The sequence below is a fragment of the Ruditapes philippinarum genome, unplaced genomic scaffold (genome assembly GCF_026571515.1).
Source record: "Ruditapes philippinarum isolate M1 unplaced genomic scaffold, ASM2657151v2 ctg7921_1_1_1_1, whole genome shotgun sequence".
Classification (NCBI taxonomy): domain Eukaryota; kingdom Metazoa; phylum Mollusca; class Bivalvia; order Venerida; family Veneridae; genus Ruditapes; species Ruditapes philippinarum.
In genome coordinates, this window is record NW_026858719.1 from 1,041 (window position 1) to 17,853 (window position 16,813).

Genomic DNA, 16,813 nt, shown 5'->3' on the forward strand with positions numbered 1-16,813 from the left:
TCTTTTTTTGTTTTTGTTGAATTTTGTTTTGAAAAATAGAATGATAGAAAATGGTCTAACTAAGAAAATAAATACGAACACCAATATCTTTAATTCAGTCATTAACGCTGCAGAGACGTTTAAAGTGTTGTATACGTGACGCCACAATATAGAGCTAAACAACGCGTGCAAAACAAGACGCACATATAAATAATAAATATATTACTGCGCGCTGTATATTTGCAGTTGCATAGCAAGCAAGGGGATTCGTAACAATTTTTTATAATAAAATTAAATAAAAAAGGTGATTTTTTTCGTTTTTAGTGAAATATGGTTTATATTTTCACTCAAATATGGAATATTTTTTCACGAAATATGTGGCGTTTAAACAAGTAAAATCGACTGTTACAATTCATTAGAATATCTATAGGTAACCATTGGTTTAAGGAATGTTCTCTTTACAATGTGTTTAGAACGACTATATGCTTCATGTGTTGTGTATAAATTAATCTTTCTATACCCATAAATAAATCAAAATCTTCACGCGCTTTAAACCGATGGTTTTACATTGCCACTATATAGACCCAAGTTATGTTTTACGCAATAACAGTTGTGCACTTTAATGTTCGACTTGCTTTCTAATCCTACTCAACATTTTAATTAAACTCAAAGCACATGTATAAAGTCAACGGTTTCTTATATCATACCAGTAAATATTGTACGTCTGCTACACATTGTTTCTCTATTATCTGTACTGATCAGGGGAAGTATGGGTTACTGATACACTACACTTGTCGCCGCAGTTACTTACCCTGATCAGAACAGATCATAGTCCGTTGAAAAATGACCCATGGGGTCATTAAACATTCGGGTTATTAAGCGGGGTCAACAATGATACAGCGAAATTCATTTTAACCATGAAATGCGATTTCATATTTGTTCTTACCATTACTGTAAATGAACATGCTCAATCAAACCAAGCATGCAACAGTTTCAATTTTTCTGTTTTAGGCGTTCTTCAATGATTCTGTGTTTGTTCTCTACTTTATAAATTGTTAAAATATGTAGCTATTTAGAAAATATCTTACTGGTGCTAGTTTGATACTTTCAAAATAAATCTCCTTTACATATGCAAACACACGTCTAAAAAGCAATTCTCTGAACACTCGTATAATGTTTGTTTAACAGAATGAGTTGCAAAGCTTATATTTATATTTTAATACCAAAAACATTACAGATTGGCAGTGATGATTCAATTTTTAAATCATAAATATCAAGCAGTTTGACTGTGTTGCTTATATTATCAGACAAATCACGACCATCTACTGTCTAGTAACATAATGCGCATCCAAATGTAAATTTGGGGATTCCAGGTTAAAGTCAAAATAACTTTAGATTTTTCTATTATTTTCAATTTTATATTTTAGATCATTTGTTTAAACAAAAACCTACGTAACACACAGAAAATTCTATAAAAATCTTTCAGAATATATCGTTATTGTACAATTAAAATAGGGTGGGACATTCCTATCATATTTTAGCTAATTGCTATATTTTATCCTTAACTTTTTTTCATTAAACATATATTGGTGAATGAACGATAATCATAATCGTTTCTGTATTTCTTTAAATCATAACCATTTTTCACACTCATTCCAACATAAAAATGGTGCAATATATGTATCGTGAATAGTCTTTCATGCAATAAGATGTTTTAAATAACACTTTTTGTTACAAGATTTAAGACATTTTCTTCCTTCTTCCTATTTGTAACAATAAACCCACGTTTTGGGGATTGTTTTTTGTTTTGTTTTTAAAACTATTCAAACCAATAAAGCATAACACGAGAGTAAAACAAGACAATATTTGTTTTGAAAAGGCTCATAGTGATAGATGTCCTTCACTCTGAACAAAATTATGTTCTTCTATGTGGTTGCAAAACTTTTCTTGTTGCTGAGTATTGACAGCGCTTCGTCGTCTTCCACAGAAAGTGGCTCGTGTGAAAATAAATTTCAGTGCGAATATAACGTGTTAAAGAAACTGATTCAGCTTGAGGAAATCACTTCCGTACAGAGCAAAAGAGTGGCAACGCTTATTGAAGAACTCAAAGGTTTGTCTTACTTTTTATGTACCTATTAATTTTATATATAGTCATTTAAGTATTTTGGATAATTCCTTTAGATAATTACCATTTCGCAACTTCAATGTTTCAGTTTATTTTATTTAAATGATATTTTAAGATTGTACTTTAACCGCTACTGACAATTATTATTTCAAATACATACACTCTTGATATCATATTTTTTAATGTCTGCTGATATTGAAAGCTTTTCTTGCTTATTCGGTGTGTGTTAAGTCCACATCATCTGACATATCTTCTTTTTAAGTGATAGAATATTCAAATTAGGTAAAAGTATCTCATAAGTAAAGATGAAAGTCAACTCCTAATTTGTGTTCGTATCTTCATATAAAAGATTGTGACATTATGAAATATCAGTAGATATTTGAAAATCTGAAGCAAATATATCGTGTGCAATTAATTCATATCAATCTTGTTCTTCTTTTTTCGCGTCACCAGTCTATCTTTTTGATAAGCATGAATTTGTTATTAAATCGTTTCGGGATTTTACGCATATCTTTTGCTCGCGTTATAACACTTTGATATTATGTACTAACGCCTTAAGTTTGCTTTATAACGCCTTTTGGTTCGCGTTATAATGTTTTTCTGCGAATTTCCAATATTCTATTTTATTCAACTTGATTCTAGTATGCTTCCTGATGAAAATATTCATCAATTAATGATGATGTCGGGATGCTTAGATAGATATATAAGCAGTGATAGTAGCAATCGTTTCAATATTATAAAAAGCAAATTCTCAAAATGAATTTATAAGTGGTTTAACGAAACATTAAAGATAAAGCACTTTCGGATTTATTCAAGCCGTGTACATTTCTTTCTATATATTTTGTATATTATTCCAGATGCAAGAGATACTATCGCCCAGTTGAACAAAACTATTCAAACAAACCAGAAGTCAGCTGATGGCACTACATACGTAAGATGGGGGAGAACAACATGCCCAGATACTGCATATCAAGTTTACACTGGGTACGCAGCAGGGTCTCATTACACACATAGTGGAACAGCTGTCGACCCTCTGTGTCTACCAAAGAATCCTATATACGACAAATATAGTCCTGGAGTTTATGATGGTATTATATACGGTGCAGAGTATGAGACAAGCAGTCAGTCATCATGGAAACATCTACATGACCAAGACATTCCGTGTTCAGTGTGTAGAATACCAAGAAATAACTTGTTGATGGTACCAGGACGAAATATCTGCCACGAAAATTACCAACTGGAATACAAGGGCTATCTAATGTCAAGCCATCACAAGAATGTATCACCATCTCAGTTTATCTGTATTGATGACGAGCCGGAAGTGTTACCTGGTGGTCATGCCAATCATAATGGCAAATTATTCTACTTCGTTAGTGGCAGTTGCGGATCTCTCAAATGTCCGCCATATAGAGAGGGTTTGGAGCTCACCTGTGCTGTTTGTTCATATTCACCTAATGCCAAGTCTACAAATATCCAGCCATATAAGTAATTGGCGAAAATGGTTATGGTTTTGAAGATATCTTTTATTAATTCGCAATTTCAAGTGATTTTAATGGACATCACATCTGCTATGTAATAGCAACCTTTATCGATCAATCATTATTTCAACAAATATGCTTGACATAATGTATGCTTTGAATATCTAGTACCTGCTTAGATAATTTTGTCATTCATCAAAGATTGTCTTCATAACATATTCAACAGTATTTTAATCAAAATATGTGTGTTTTAAATAAAGTTTCATGAAAGAATGCAAGCATATAGCTTAATATATTACAAATCATCAGCAAAGTGTACGAAGTAATAACAACTAATTTCCTTTACACGATAGTGTCCCTAACTATCCACGTAATTTGTTATCGATATCGATCTGTACCAAATGTAATAAAGAAGTTAAGCTTAAACTCACTTATTAATTGGTCAGAAACAAACTACTCACACAAGCTTAAAAAATATGTATGCTCTGCTACATAATTGTAGATGCACGCTTGATTAGTTCCGTAGTTTCACGTGTGTCTGGCAGATATGAGCACGATACTCTTATACGTCATGTAAAAGTTTTAATATACATTCATCATGTTAATAGTAACAATTGGAGAAAGCATATCAACAACTGAAATTAACCCGTAACTAAATGGGAGCCGATAGTACTTAGCCTTTGCCACCAGTATTAAGCCAAATGTTAGACTGCTAAAACGTCATTCTCTATAATTATACCCCCGCAAAACAGAGTTGTAAGGGGGGTATACTGGAATCAGCTTGTCCGTCCGTCCGGCCTTCCGGCTGTCCGTCCGGCTGTCCGTCGGTTTTTTCTTGTCCGCCCAATAACTTAAGATTCCTTTGACCCAAAGTCTTCATATTTGGCATGGAGGTTAGTAATGATTAGTAGATGACCCCTATTGATTTTGAGGTCACCAGGTCAAAGTCACAGGGGCCTTGACTTCAAAAAGCTTGTCCGCCCAATAACTTAAGATTCCTTTGACCTACAGTCGTCATATTTGGCATGGAGGTTAGTCATGATTAGTAGATGACCTCTATTGATTTTGAGGTCACCAGGTCAAAGGTCAAGGTCACAGGGGCCTTGACTTCAAAAAGCTTGTCCGCCAAATAACTTAAGATTCCTTTGACCCACAGTCTTCGTATTTGGCATGGAGGCTAGTCATGATTAGTAGATGACCCCTATTGACTTTGAGGTCAAAGGTCAAGGTCACAGGGGCCTTGACTTCAAAAAGCTTGTCTGCCCAATAACTTAAGATTCCTTTGACCCACAGTGTTCATATTTGGCATGGAGGTTAGTCATGATTAGAAGATGACCCCTATTGACTTTGAGGTCACCAGGTCAAAGGTCAAGGTCACTGGGGCCTTGACTTCAAAAAGCTTGTCCGCCCAATAACTTAAGATTCCTTTGACCCACAGTCTTCATATTTGGCATGGAGGTTGGTCATGATTAGTGGATGACCCCTATTGATTTTGAGGTCACCAGGTCAAAGGTCAAGGTCACAGGGGCCTTGACTTCAGAAAGCTTATCCGCCCAATAACTTAAGATTCCTTTGACTCACAGTCTTCATATTTGGAATGGATGTTGATCATGATTAGTAGATGACCCCTTTTGATTTTGAGGTCACTGAATCAAAGGTCAAGGTCATAGGGACTTTGACTTCAAAAAGTTTGTCCACCCATTCACTTAAGATCCCTTTGACCCACAGTCTTCATATTTGGCATGGATGTTGATCATGATTATAAGGTGACCCCTATTGATTTTGAGGTCACTAGTCAAAGGTCAAGGTCACAGGGACCTTGACAAAAAAAGCTTTTCTTCTCAATTGCTAAAGAATGTCCTGTCCGCAATGTATTGATTTTGACTTTTTCACATTTGAAGCATGTAGAATACATAACTTAAAATGCAATGGCTTAGTAACCTCAGATTTCGCAGGGAGGTTGTCCTTGAGCTCTAAATGGCCACTGTTGATTCTGACAAAGTGGTATGCGGGGGTATTCACGCCATGATAGTGGCAGTTCTAGTTTTGTATTGAAAAACATTAAACTTATCCTTTACAAAAGTCAGTATTGACCGCAGTACACTTGAAACTACATATATTTCTTTTGTTCGACCTCTTCTTGAATCCTCAGATGTAGTTTGGGATAATTTTGATTCACAAGATGAATTTGAGTACTGGGAAATATCGGCATCGAAGCCGGCAGTACAATAACCGGTACAAGGAACCTTGTTTCTTTCTCAATTGTTTTGATGTTATTTTCATGCAACCCACTGAAGTAGGACCCTACAACACTAACAGACCCTACTAATCACCTATCTCTACAGTATAAACTTTTCATCGTTCCCTATACAGTAGAACACGTTTCATTAAAATTCAATTTACAAATTGCAAGTTACACTAGAGATATCGTCTTTCAAACTAAACTCTATTTCAGTCTTACTATCTTCGATTAAAGAGATTGGCACGATCCCCAAGTCGATCTATGAAATTTATCATTTAACCATCCCAACAACAACAACAAACAAACATATGAAGACGTTTAAAAAGACATTAAAACACAAGTCAAAATGATATGTAAATTTAAGCTTATATCTTATATATTTTGGTACAATCTTTTTAAAATTTGTGAAATATTGATAACGAAAACGGTTTTCAAGAAACCTAAAGCTTCTTACTCAGTCCGTTTATGTTTTATATTCGGTAATTAACGTGGATTTAAAGTGTTGTTTGCAATGTGTAAATTGCTTTCTTTGATACTTGTACAATATTATCCATTTTTGAAATTTTCATGAAAAAATAAGCGTGAATCTGGAGGAACGTGCTTTAAAAAACATACGATTAAAATCTAAAACCGGACTAAACGTATAATTTTTAAACAAACAAAAGCAAAATGCAAAAAAGGTCATCATAACAGTCAACGAGATTGAATAAAATGCTTTGTACAGGCTAAACTGTGACGTTCTTTATCATTTAACATTTAATACCCCCTTTGTCTTTTCTCGCATTTTTGTTTGAAAAACATTATTGTATATTAAGTACATGTACCTATAATTGTCACACCTTACCTTATCTGAAACCTTTCATTCATGAGCTGTAATTTTGTCACTAGAAGATACAATGATCTCACCAACTTGTGTTCATAAAAGCTTAGTTCCTGATAGACATGTCTGGAAAACTGAAATATCATGTGAAAGTCATTTGACAACCGCTTCGTTGGTTAAACATAACAGTACAATTCTAGAGATACTTGGAACAGGTTTGAGATTTAATCCTTTATTTTAAGGGGAATGACAGTTTTACAAATGAGGGTTGTGGTTTTCCAAAACTGAAATGGAGTTTTTTTATTAAATAAAATTCAGCCAATATTTACAGAAATGTTCAATAAGAAATTAAGTTTATACATTTATATTCATTTATTATCTATTTATATACAATTATATTTAATAATTATTTAACTGATGAAATATTAAATCTTTATTGAAAATGCTTTAAAGTTTTTAAATTAAAATAATGTATTTCTTTTTAATATAAGTGGTAAAGATAATGAAAACTCATTTTACTACTTTCGACTTTATTACGTCTCCATCAGAAATAAAAATCAACACCATACAAAATATGATAGTTCAGGTTGTAACATCATCGTGGCATTTAAGCGAATATTATTTAATATAATATAAATATAATTTATGCTTATTGATAACGATTTGATCAATTGTCGATTCGACCAACTTTATTGACTATTCGTCCAAAATTAGTGTTGGTTCGTCCGTCTTTAAAATCATTATATGAAACGTACTTAAAATCATTAGAATTCATGAATAATTCACTTCAAAGGATATTATATACAATAATAATAATAATAATAATAATAATAATAATAATAATAATAATAATAATAATAATAATAATAATAATAATAATAATAATAAGAACAGACACCGGAATATTTATTTGTCGGACGTTCAGTATTTAAAATGATTACGATTGCCCTCAGTTCAGTCATGATTCTTCTCCGTCCATACCACCCCCTCCAAACAATCACGTTTTTGGAAATATTAGAAAACGTGTCAATGTTGATAACTAAACCTGTGTTAGTTTTCAACGTTGAAAGTGACCCTGCTAACAATTCAATAATAATTTTCATCGAAAGGTCGATAATCAATTGCTGAATTTTGATCAAATAAGGGTCATTATTTAACACTTTGTATGTAGTAGAAAAAGGCTTATAAAAATGACGAACAGAATGTCTCACAGGTGTTATAAAAATGCTTTCATAAGCATGATATGGCAAAACCTGGGCCCATGTGAACTACTTCGGGGAGAATAACAAGATTATATGTATGTTGGAGAGGGAACTGTGTCACGAAAGTTTTAGACAATAATTTTCAACAGATAGGTCTATGTGGATGGAGTCCGACATGCCGATCGAGATTTCACTGAGAGCACAGGAAGGAAGGTCGTAGTAAGATTTTACATCAAAGATACAACAAGAGCACCGCCAGGCGGAGCATTATATGCCCGAAAGTGTGGAATGGGAATAAGCTGTTCATCCTATAAAATTTTACAGCTGTAGGTTGATTAATTCTTAAGTTATTGAGCGGAAACTGTTTTCAGTTTTAAGGTAATAGTGACCTTGAGCATTGACCTTGTGACCCCAAATCAATAGGAGTCTTCTAACCAATATGGACAATTATCCTATGAAGTTTGAATATTGTGGGCCAAATGGAACTTAAGTTATGCTCTGGAAACTGTTTTAAGTTTTAAGGTAATAGTGACCTTGACCTTTAACATTATGACCTTAAAATCGATAGCGGTCTTTTATCTAATATGCACAATCATCCTATGAAGTTTGAACATTGCGGGTCAAATGGAACTCAAGTTATGCTCTAGAAACTGTTTTCAGTATAAAGGTAAAAGTGACTTTGACCTTTGACGTTCTTACCCCCAAAATCAATAGGGGTCTTCTACCCAATATGAAAAATCATCCTATGAAGTTTGAGTTTTGTTTGTCAAATAGAACTTAAATAACGCTCTGCAAACTGTTTTCAGTTTAAAGGTAATAGTGACCTTGACCTTTGACCTTTTGACCCCAAAATCAATAGAGTTTTTCTCTATAATATGGACAATCATTTTATGAAGTTTGAATATTGTGAGCCAAATGGAACTTAAGTTATGCTCCGGAAACTTTTTTCAGTTTAAAGGTAATAGTGACCTTGACTTTTGACCTTTTGACACCGAAATCAATAGGGGTCTTCCACCAATATGGACAATCATCATATGACGTTTGAATATTGTTTGTCAAAATAGAACTTAATTTACGTTCCGCAAAATGTTTTCAGTTTTTAGGTAATAGTGACCTTGACTTTTGACCTTCTGACCCTAAATCAATAGAGGTCTTCTCTTTAATATGGACAATCATCCTATGAAGTTTGAATATTGTGGGTCAAATGAAACTTAAGTTATGCTCCGGAATTAAGGTACTAATGACCTTGACCTTTAACCTTGTTACACCAAAATCAATAGGGGTCTTCTACCCAATATGGACAATCACCCTATGAAGTTTGTATAATGTGGGTCAAATGCAACTTTAGTTATGCTCCGGAAACTGTTTTCAGTTTTAAGGTAATAGTGACTTTAACCTTTTGACCCCAAAATTAATAAGGGTCTTCTCTCCAATATGGACAATCATCCTATGAAGTTTGAATATTGTGGGCCAAATGGAACTAAAGTTATGCTCCGGAAACCAAATTGCTAACGGACGGACGGACGCAAGGGGGTATAACATCATCTGCCCTTTCGGGCATATAAAATGATATAATATTTTTTTGCTTTAATCATGTGCTCTCTTTTAGACCCCAAACTCGACTCACTCTTTCTGCACTTGCACTAAAACTGGGGTTACATTACAAAACAAGTTATCCTATTATTTATTAGTTGATCCTTAAAGATATAAAAACGTTTTTCTAACGTTGCTTTTCAAATAACGATCGTCTTCCGAGCTTCTTCTGAACTATTCCATAAAAAAGCTATAATAATTTATTGAACTTATTGACAAATGACAACAAAATTAAATTATTCAAAGTTCAAATAAACTTAAATATAGTTGATAAGTAGAAAAACAACAACGGTTTTCCTATTTTATCAAATACATTCCCATAAACAAGTTATTTTGAAGTATTAATGACGATCAAATATCAAAGGGAGGTTACTATCCATAATCTTTACATATGTTTTGTCCAATGATATTCAAGTAAAATCGACTGAATTCATTTGAATATCTATAGCTAGCCATGGGTTTAAGGAATATTTTCGTTACAGTGTGTTTAGAACGACGACTATATGCTCATTATGTTGTGTATATTTTAATATATCTATACCCATTAATAAATTAATATCTTCCCGCGCTTTAAAATCGATGGTTTTACATTGCTGCAATATAGACCAAAGGTATGCTTTAGGTAATACCGATAACGGTTGTGAAAAAGCATACAATACCGATAACGGTTGTGCGCTTTAATGTACGACTTGCTTTCTAATCCTACTCAACATTGTTATTTAACCCAAAGCACATGTAACAAGTCAACGGTTTCTTATATCATACCAGTAAATATTGTACGTCTGCTACACCAACCTCCTGACAGATCTGTACTGATCGGGGGAAGTAAGGGTTACTGATACACTTGTCGCACTTGTCGCCATTGTTACTAAACAGATCATAGTCCGTTGAAAAAATGACCATGGGTCATTAACAAACAGGTAATTAAGCGGGGTCAACATTTAATGATACACCAACATTCATGTTAACCATGACATGCGATAACATATTTTTTCTTACCACTACCGTAATTGAACATGCTCAATCAAACCAAGCTTGCAACATTTTCAGATTTACCGTTTTAGGTGTTCTTCAATGATTTTGTTTTTTGTTCTCTACTTTATAAATTGTTAAAATATGTAGCTATTTTGAAAATATCTTACACTCCCAAATAGTGTAGATCTAAAACGTTGTATCTTATATTTCATCACTAATTTACTTTAATGGAAACATATATAATTGACACTTTAGCTAATTTACAAAAACGTATAATTAATTATGGAACGTAGATAGCATAGCCCTTTTTAAACGAGAATTGTAAATTTTTAGCCCATAGCAAGCTGGTGGCAGTTAAGGCTTGAAACATTGACAAGCCCCTTTGGTAAGGATTAAGAAACTGTGTTTAATCTTGTGCTCCTTTACATATGCAAACACACGTCTGATAAGTAATTATCTGGACACTCGTATAATGTTTGTTCAACAGAATAAATTGCAAAGCTTATATTTATATTTTAACACCTAAAACACTACAGCTAGGCTTAACAGTGATGATTCAATTTTAAAATCATAAATATCAAGCACTTTGACTGTGTTGCTTATATTATCAGACAAATCACGACCGTCTACTTAAAGTAACATAATGCACATTCAAGTGTAAATTTGGCGTTTCCAGGTTAAAATTAAAATAACTTTAGAATTTTCTATTATTTTCAATTTTATATTCTACTTCATTTCTTTTAACAATAACCTACATAACTTACAGAAACGTCTGTAAATATCCTTCAGAATATATCTTTATTGTTCAAATTAAATAGGGTAGGACAGTCCTATCATATTTCAGGCAATTGTTATATTTATCCTAAACATTTTCCTTTAGCAAATATTGTCCAATGATCATTACAATAGTCAATCTTTTAAAATATATAGTCAATTCAGCTCAACTCGAAAATGAGAAAAATGGGCATAATGTGACTTTAATATAAAAAGTACCTATCATAAAAAGGAATTAATTACTAGTTAAATACACATCACCGTAACATGTTTTATTAAGGACTTAAATAAGCCTTGGATAACGATAACCATAATCTTTTTCTTGATTTCTTTAAATCATGGCCATTTTCACGCTTATAACAACACTAAAGTGTTGAAACATGTGTATCGTGAATAATCTTTAATGCAATAAGATGTTTTTAATAACACCTTTTGTTACAAGATTTAAGACATTTTCTTCCTTCTTCCTTTTTGCAACAATAAACCCACGTTTTAGGGATTGTTCTTATTTTTAAACCAGTTTAAACCAATTAAGCATAACAAAAGAGTAAAACAAAACAATATTCGCTTAAAAAGGCGCATAGTGATAGATGTCCTCAACTCCATGCAGAATCATGTTCTTCTATGTGGCTGCAAAAATTTTCTTTTTGATTAGTTTTGAAAGAGCAGCGTCGTCCTCCACAGAAAATGGTTTGCAGGAAAACAAACTTCAGTGCGAATATAACGTGTTGAAGAAACTGATTCAGCTTGAGGAAATTACTTCGCATCAGAGCAAAAAAGTGGCATCGCTGATTGAAGAACTCAAGGGTTAGTTTAAATTTGCTATTTTATGTATCATGTAAATGTTATAAAGTAATTTAAGTATTTTGGTAATACATTTAGTTTATTACCATTTCGTAACTCTTAATATTATGATTTCAACGTATGTACATGTAAAGGTGTCCTGAGTATTTATTTAAGTCACATTGGTTATTCGTGATTCTTAATAGTATGATTTCAAGGTGACAGTTTATTTTATTTAAATGATATTTTATGATTCTACTTAATCCGCTACTGACAATTATTATTTCAAATACATGCCATGTACTGTTGGTATCATAAATGTTTGCTGATATTAAATGCCTTTCTTGATTATTCGGTGTATCCTCATCATCAGACATATCCTCTTTTTAAGTGATAGAATAGGTAAATTAGGTAAAATAAAGTAAAAGTGTCTCATTAGTAAAGATGAAAGTTAACTCCTTATTTCGTGTTTGTATCTTCATATTAAAGATAAAAAACAGACTGTGATATTATGAAATATTCGTAGATATTTGAAAATATAAAGTAAATATGTTGTGTGCAATTAATTCATATCAATAAAAGTATTCTGTTTTCGCGTAACCGGTCTGTCTATTTGAAAAGCATTAATATATTTTTGAATTGTCATTATAACGCATTTTTGTTTTGCCTTTCTTCGCCTTTTGTTTCGGGATATTACGCCTTTCTGTCGCGTTATAACGCTTTTAATTCATGTAATAACGCCTTTAGTTTGTGTTATAATGCCTTTTCCTCCTTTTTTCACATTTCCAATATTTTATCTTATTCAACTTGATACTTTTATGCTTTCTGATGTGTAAATTAATGATAAATTCAATATATTTAAATATATGGATCTCTAAGCAGTGATAGAAGCAATCGTTTCAATAATATCATGCAAGAAAAGCAAATTGTCAGAATGAATTTATAACTGGTTTTACGAAATATAATATATATATTTTGTATATTATTCCAGATGCAAGAGACACTATCGCTCAGTTAAACCAAACTATTCAAACAAACCAGAAGTCAGTTGATGGCACTACATACGTAAGATGGGGGAGAACAACATGCCCAGACACTGCATACCAAGTTTACACTGGATACGCAGCAGGATCTCATTACAAACATAGTGGAACCGCTGTCGACCCTTTATGTCTACCAAAGAATCCAATATACGACAAATATACTCCTGGAGTTTATGATGGTGTTATATACGGTGCAGAGTATGAGACACACCACCATTCATCATGGAAACATCTACATGACCAAGACATTCCGTGTTTAGTGTGTAGAATACCAAGGAATAACTTGTTGATGGTACCAGGACGAAATATCTGCCACGACAATTACCAACTGGAATACAAGGGCTATCTAATGTCAAGCCATCACAAGCATGTATCACCGTCTCAATTTATCTGTATTGATGATCAGCCGGAAGCGTTATCCGGTGGTTATGCCAATCATAATGGCAAATTATTCTACTTCGTTAGTGGCAGCTGTGGATCACTCAAATGTCCGCCATATAGAGAGGGTTTTGAGCTCACCTGTGCCGTTTGTTCATATTCACCTAATGCAAAGTCTACAAATATCCAGCCATATAAGTAACTGACAAAATGGTTATGGTTTTGAAGATATCCTTTATTCATTTGCAATTTCAAGTGATTCTAATGGACATCACTTCAGAAGAGTACTTTGAGTCTGCTATGAAATAGCGACTTTTATCGATCAATCATTATTTCAACAAATATGCTTGACATAATATATGCTTTGAATTTCTAGTACCTGCTTATTCATCAAAGTATGTCTTCATAACATATTCAACAGTATTTTAATCAAAATATGTGTGTTTTAAATAAAGTTCCATGAAAGATTGCAGACATACAGCTTAATATAATTACAAATCATCAGAAAACTGTACGAAGTATTAACAACTAATTTCGTTTAGACGATAGTGTCCCTAACTATCGATGTCACATCAAGCTGTAACCAAATATCAGGGCCAACGATAATAAAGAAGTTAAGTTTAAACTCACTTATTAACTGGCCAGAAACAAACTGCTCACACAAGCTTTAAAAAATAGGTGCTATGCTAGATACACGCTTGATTAGTTCCGTAGTTTCACATGTGTCTGGCAGATATGAGCATGATAATCTTACACGCCATGTAAAATGTTTTAATTAATATACATTCATCATGTTAACTGTAACAATTGGAGCAAGTATATCAACAATTGTAATTAACCCGTAACTAAATGTTCTTATTTAGAAGCCGACAGTACTTAGGCTTTGTCACCAGTATTAAGTCAAACATTAGACTGCTTAAAGATCATTTTCTATATTTTTATATTGAAATCATTAAACTTTAACATTTAGATATTCAAAGCAGGACTAATCCATTACTAAAATCAGTATTGATCGCATTTTATTTGAAATATATATTTTTCTTTTGTCCGACCTCTTCTTGAATCCTCAGATGTAGTTTGGGATAATATTGCTCAACAAGATGACTTTGAGCTAGAAAAAATCCAACTTGAAGCCAGCACTATAATAACCGATACAACGAACCTTGTTGCTTTCTCAAATCATTTTGAAGAGACTTACTTACAACCTCTTAAAGTAACGCGCTACAACATAACATACTCTACTATATAAAATGTTCAATTATCTTACTCCACAATATCTTTTTCATAGTTCCCTTTACAGTAGAACAATTTCATTAAAGTACAATTTACAAATTGCAAAGTACTTTTATTATGTCTTGAAATATCTTCTGTCAAACTCAACTCTACTCTTTTTCATTTTTACTATCTTAGATTAAAACAATTGGAACAATATTCTAGTTGAACTAAGAAATTAACTATTTCATCATCCATTGAAATTAAAGATAAAAAGATTTAAAAAAGAAACAAACAAATAAATATGTCTAGAAAGATAAGAAATTTGTGAAATATTGATAAGATAAGAATGAGAGTTTTCAAAAAGCTTTTTTATAAGAAAGCCTCATACTCAGTCCGTAAAGTGTTTTATGTACTAAAACATGCAAATGCAAAGATGAAAATAAATAAATAAAAACATAAAAACAAATAAATAAATAACATATATATAAAATCACAGCAAAGTAAGATTAAACAGAATCTAATGAACGTACACATTGGTTTATTGGATAGTTTCACGAACAAATCATGTTGTTTTAATGTAATTTTCATGTTATTTTGTTGTGATTAATGCTTCTGAGGGATCTCATGTTCTCAAAATGTTAATACTTCACAACAGCAAGTGTCAGGTACCGTGTGGCAGCTGTCAAAAGTTACTCTGTACTTCACTTCAGTGTTGTAAAGTTTTTCTGCTTCTTCGGAATAATTGATTTCAGCACTTTAAAGTGTAAAAAAAATTCCGCTCAAGCCGATGCTAGGGAGCGTAAGTTACAGATGTTGTACTTTTTCATTATCTCTTATGTACAGATTGAATCAAACCGAGTCTGCAATTTTCTGTATTATTTGTCATTAATGCTTCCGAAGGGTAACTTTTTCTCCAGATTTTTAAATTGAATCTGCTGTTAACGGCCGAGTATTTTAGTGTGAGACTGTGCTACGACTGTTTTTATTTGTATGTTGGTATTTGCAAATGTTTAATGTTCCATTATATTATTTTGTTGTGATTAATGCTTTCGAGGAATCATTTTTTCCTCCAAATTTTAATACTTTACAACAGCAGGTGTCAAGTGCCGAGTGGCAGCTGTAAAAAGTCTCCACGAACTTCACCTCAGTGTAGTTATATCTTCCTGGTCCTTTTGGATCATTGATTACAGCACTTTTGAGTGTTGAAAATTGAGTTTCGCTCAAGCAAGTGCTAGGGGGCGTGAAAGATTGTGAACTTATTCATTATCTCTCAGGTAAAGACTCGATTATATCGAGACTGAATTTTCATGTAATTTTGTTTTTATTAGTGCCTCCGAAGGGTCACGTTTTCTCCAGATATTAAATTGAATCTGCTGTTAACGACCAGGTATTTTAGTGTGAGCCTATAAGTGGGTACTTCAGTAACAGATTTATAAAGTTTAATTATGTAGTTTTGTTATGATAGTTTTACAAAAAGGAGAGGGAATTAATGTTTTGTTCATGTAATTTTGTTGTGATTAATGATTCCGGGATATTATCCCCCTTTTTTATACTTCACAACAGCAGATGAATGTTCATGTAATTTTGTTGTGATTAATGATTCCGAGATATTACATGTATCCCCACTTTTTTATACTTCACAACAGCAGATGTCAAGTTCCGTGTGGCAGGAGTAAAAGTTTCCATGTACTTCACTTCAGCGCTGTTATGTTTTTGTCTCTTTCGGGATCAATGATTTCAGCACTTTTAAGTGTTTAAAATTGACTTCCGCTGAAAACGGTTCCAGGGGTATGTTGAAAATTTTCATAATCTCTGATGTAAAGACTCAATCAAACGGCTCTGCAGTTTTCATGTAATTGAGTTGTGATTCATGTTTGCTTAAAAGGGATCACTTTTTTACATATTTTTAAATTGAATCTACGACTAGGTATTTTCTTAAAAAGATGGCGCGAAAATAATCAGTTTTATTTCGACATATTGAGTGACTTTAATGCCAAATACTTATTTTAATTAAAAAAGAAACTTGTTTTTCTAGCTCTCTCATCTTGAAGGTTTAAGATAAAAATCTAATTAAAACTAAATATATAATATATCTTTAATATTTATAAAACAAGGAACAAAAACTGTTAACATTACTTTACATGATTTCATTTCAATATATTTGTCACAAACCACTATAAGTATCAAATTATCAATTCGTGCAATT

At 32.6% G+C, this 16,813-nt stretch overlaps 2 protein-coding genes across 2 annotated transcripts; both read left to right on the forward strand.

Moving 5' to 3' along the window:
- Window positions 1-1,827: 1,827 nt before the first annotated feature.
- Window positions 1,828-3,856, forward strand: LOC132754038 (uncharacterized). Its single transcript, XM_060744623.1, has 2 exons — window positions 1,828-2,089; window positions 2,962-3,856. The coding sequence occupies exons 1-2, from the start codon at window positions 1,873-1,875 to the stop codon at window positions 3,591-3,593; spliced, it is 849 nt and encodes a 282-aa protein (XP_060600606.1). The 5' UTR covers window positions 1,828-1,872; the 3' UTR covers window positions 3,594-3,856.
- A 7,893-nt stretch (window positions 3,857-11,749) lies between these two features.
- LOC132754039 (short-chain collagen C4-like) lies at window positions 11,750-13,866 on the forward strand. The gene is made up of 2 exons (XM_060744624.1): window positions 11,750-11,995; window positions 12,963-13,866. Exons 1-2 carry the CDS (start codon window positions 11,779-11,781, stop codon window positions 13,592-13,594), a joined length of 849 nt encoding a protein of 282 aa, XP_060600607.1. The 5' UTR covers window positions 11,750-11,778; the 3' UTR covers window positions 13,595-13,866.
- The last annotated feature ends 2,947 nt before the right edge of the window (window positions 13,867-16,813 follow it).

Bases quoted from the DNA above. Each gene is read 5' to 3' on its own strand.
- LOC132754038 (XM_060744623.1), top strand. From the start codon at position 1,873: ATGTCCTTCACTCTGAACAAAATTATGTTCTTCTATGTGGTTGCAAAA. The intron at 2,090-2,961 runs GTTTGTCTTACT...ATATTATTCCAG, and splicing joins GCTTATTGAAGAACTCAAAG to ATGCAAGAGATACTATCGCC.
- LOC132754039 (XM_060744624.1), top strand. From the start codon at position 11,779: ATGTCCTCAACTCCATGCAGAATCATGTTCTTCTATGTGGCTGCAAAA. The intron at 11,996-12,962 runs GTTAGTTTAAAT...ATATTATTCCAG, and splicing joins GCTGATTGAAGAACTCAAGG to ATGCAAGAGACACTATCGCT.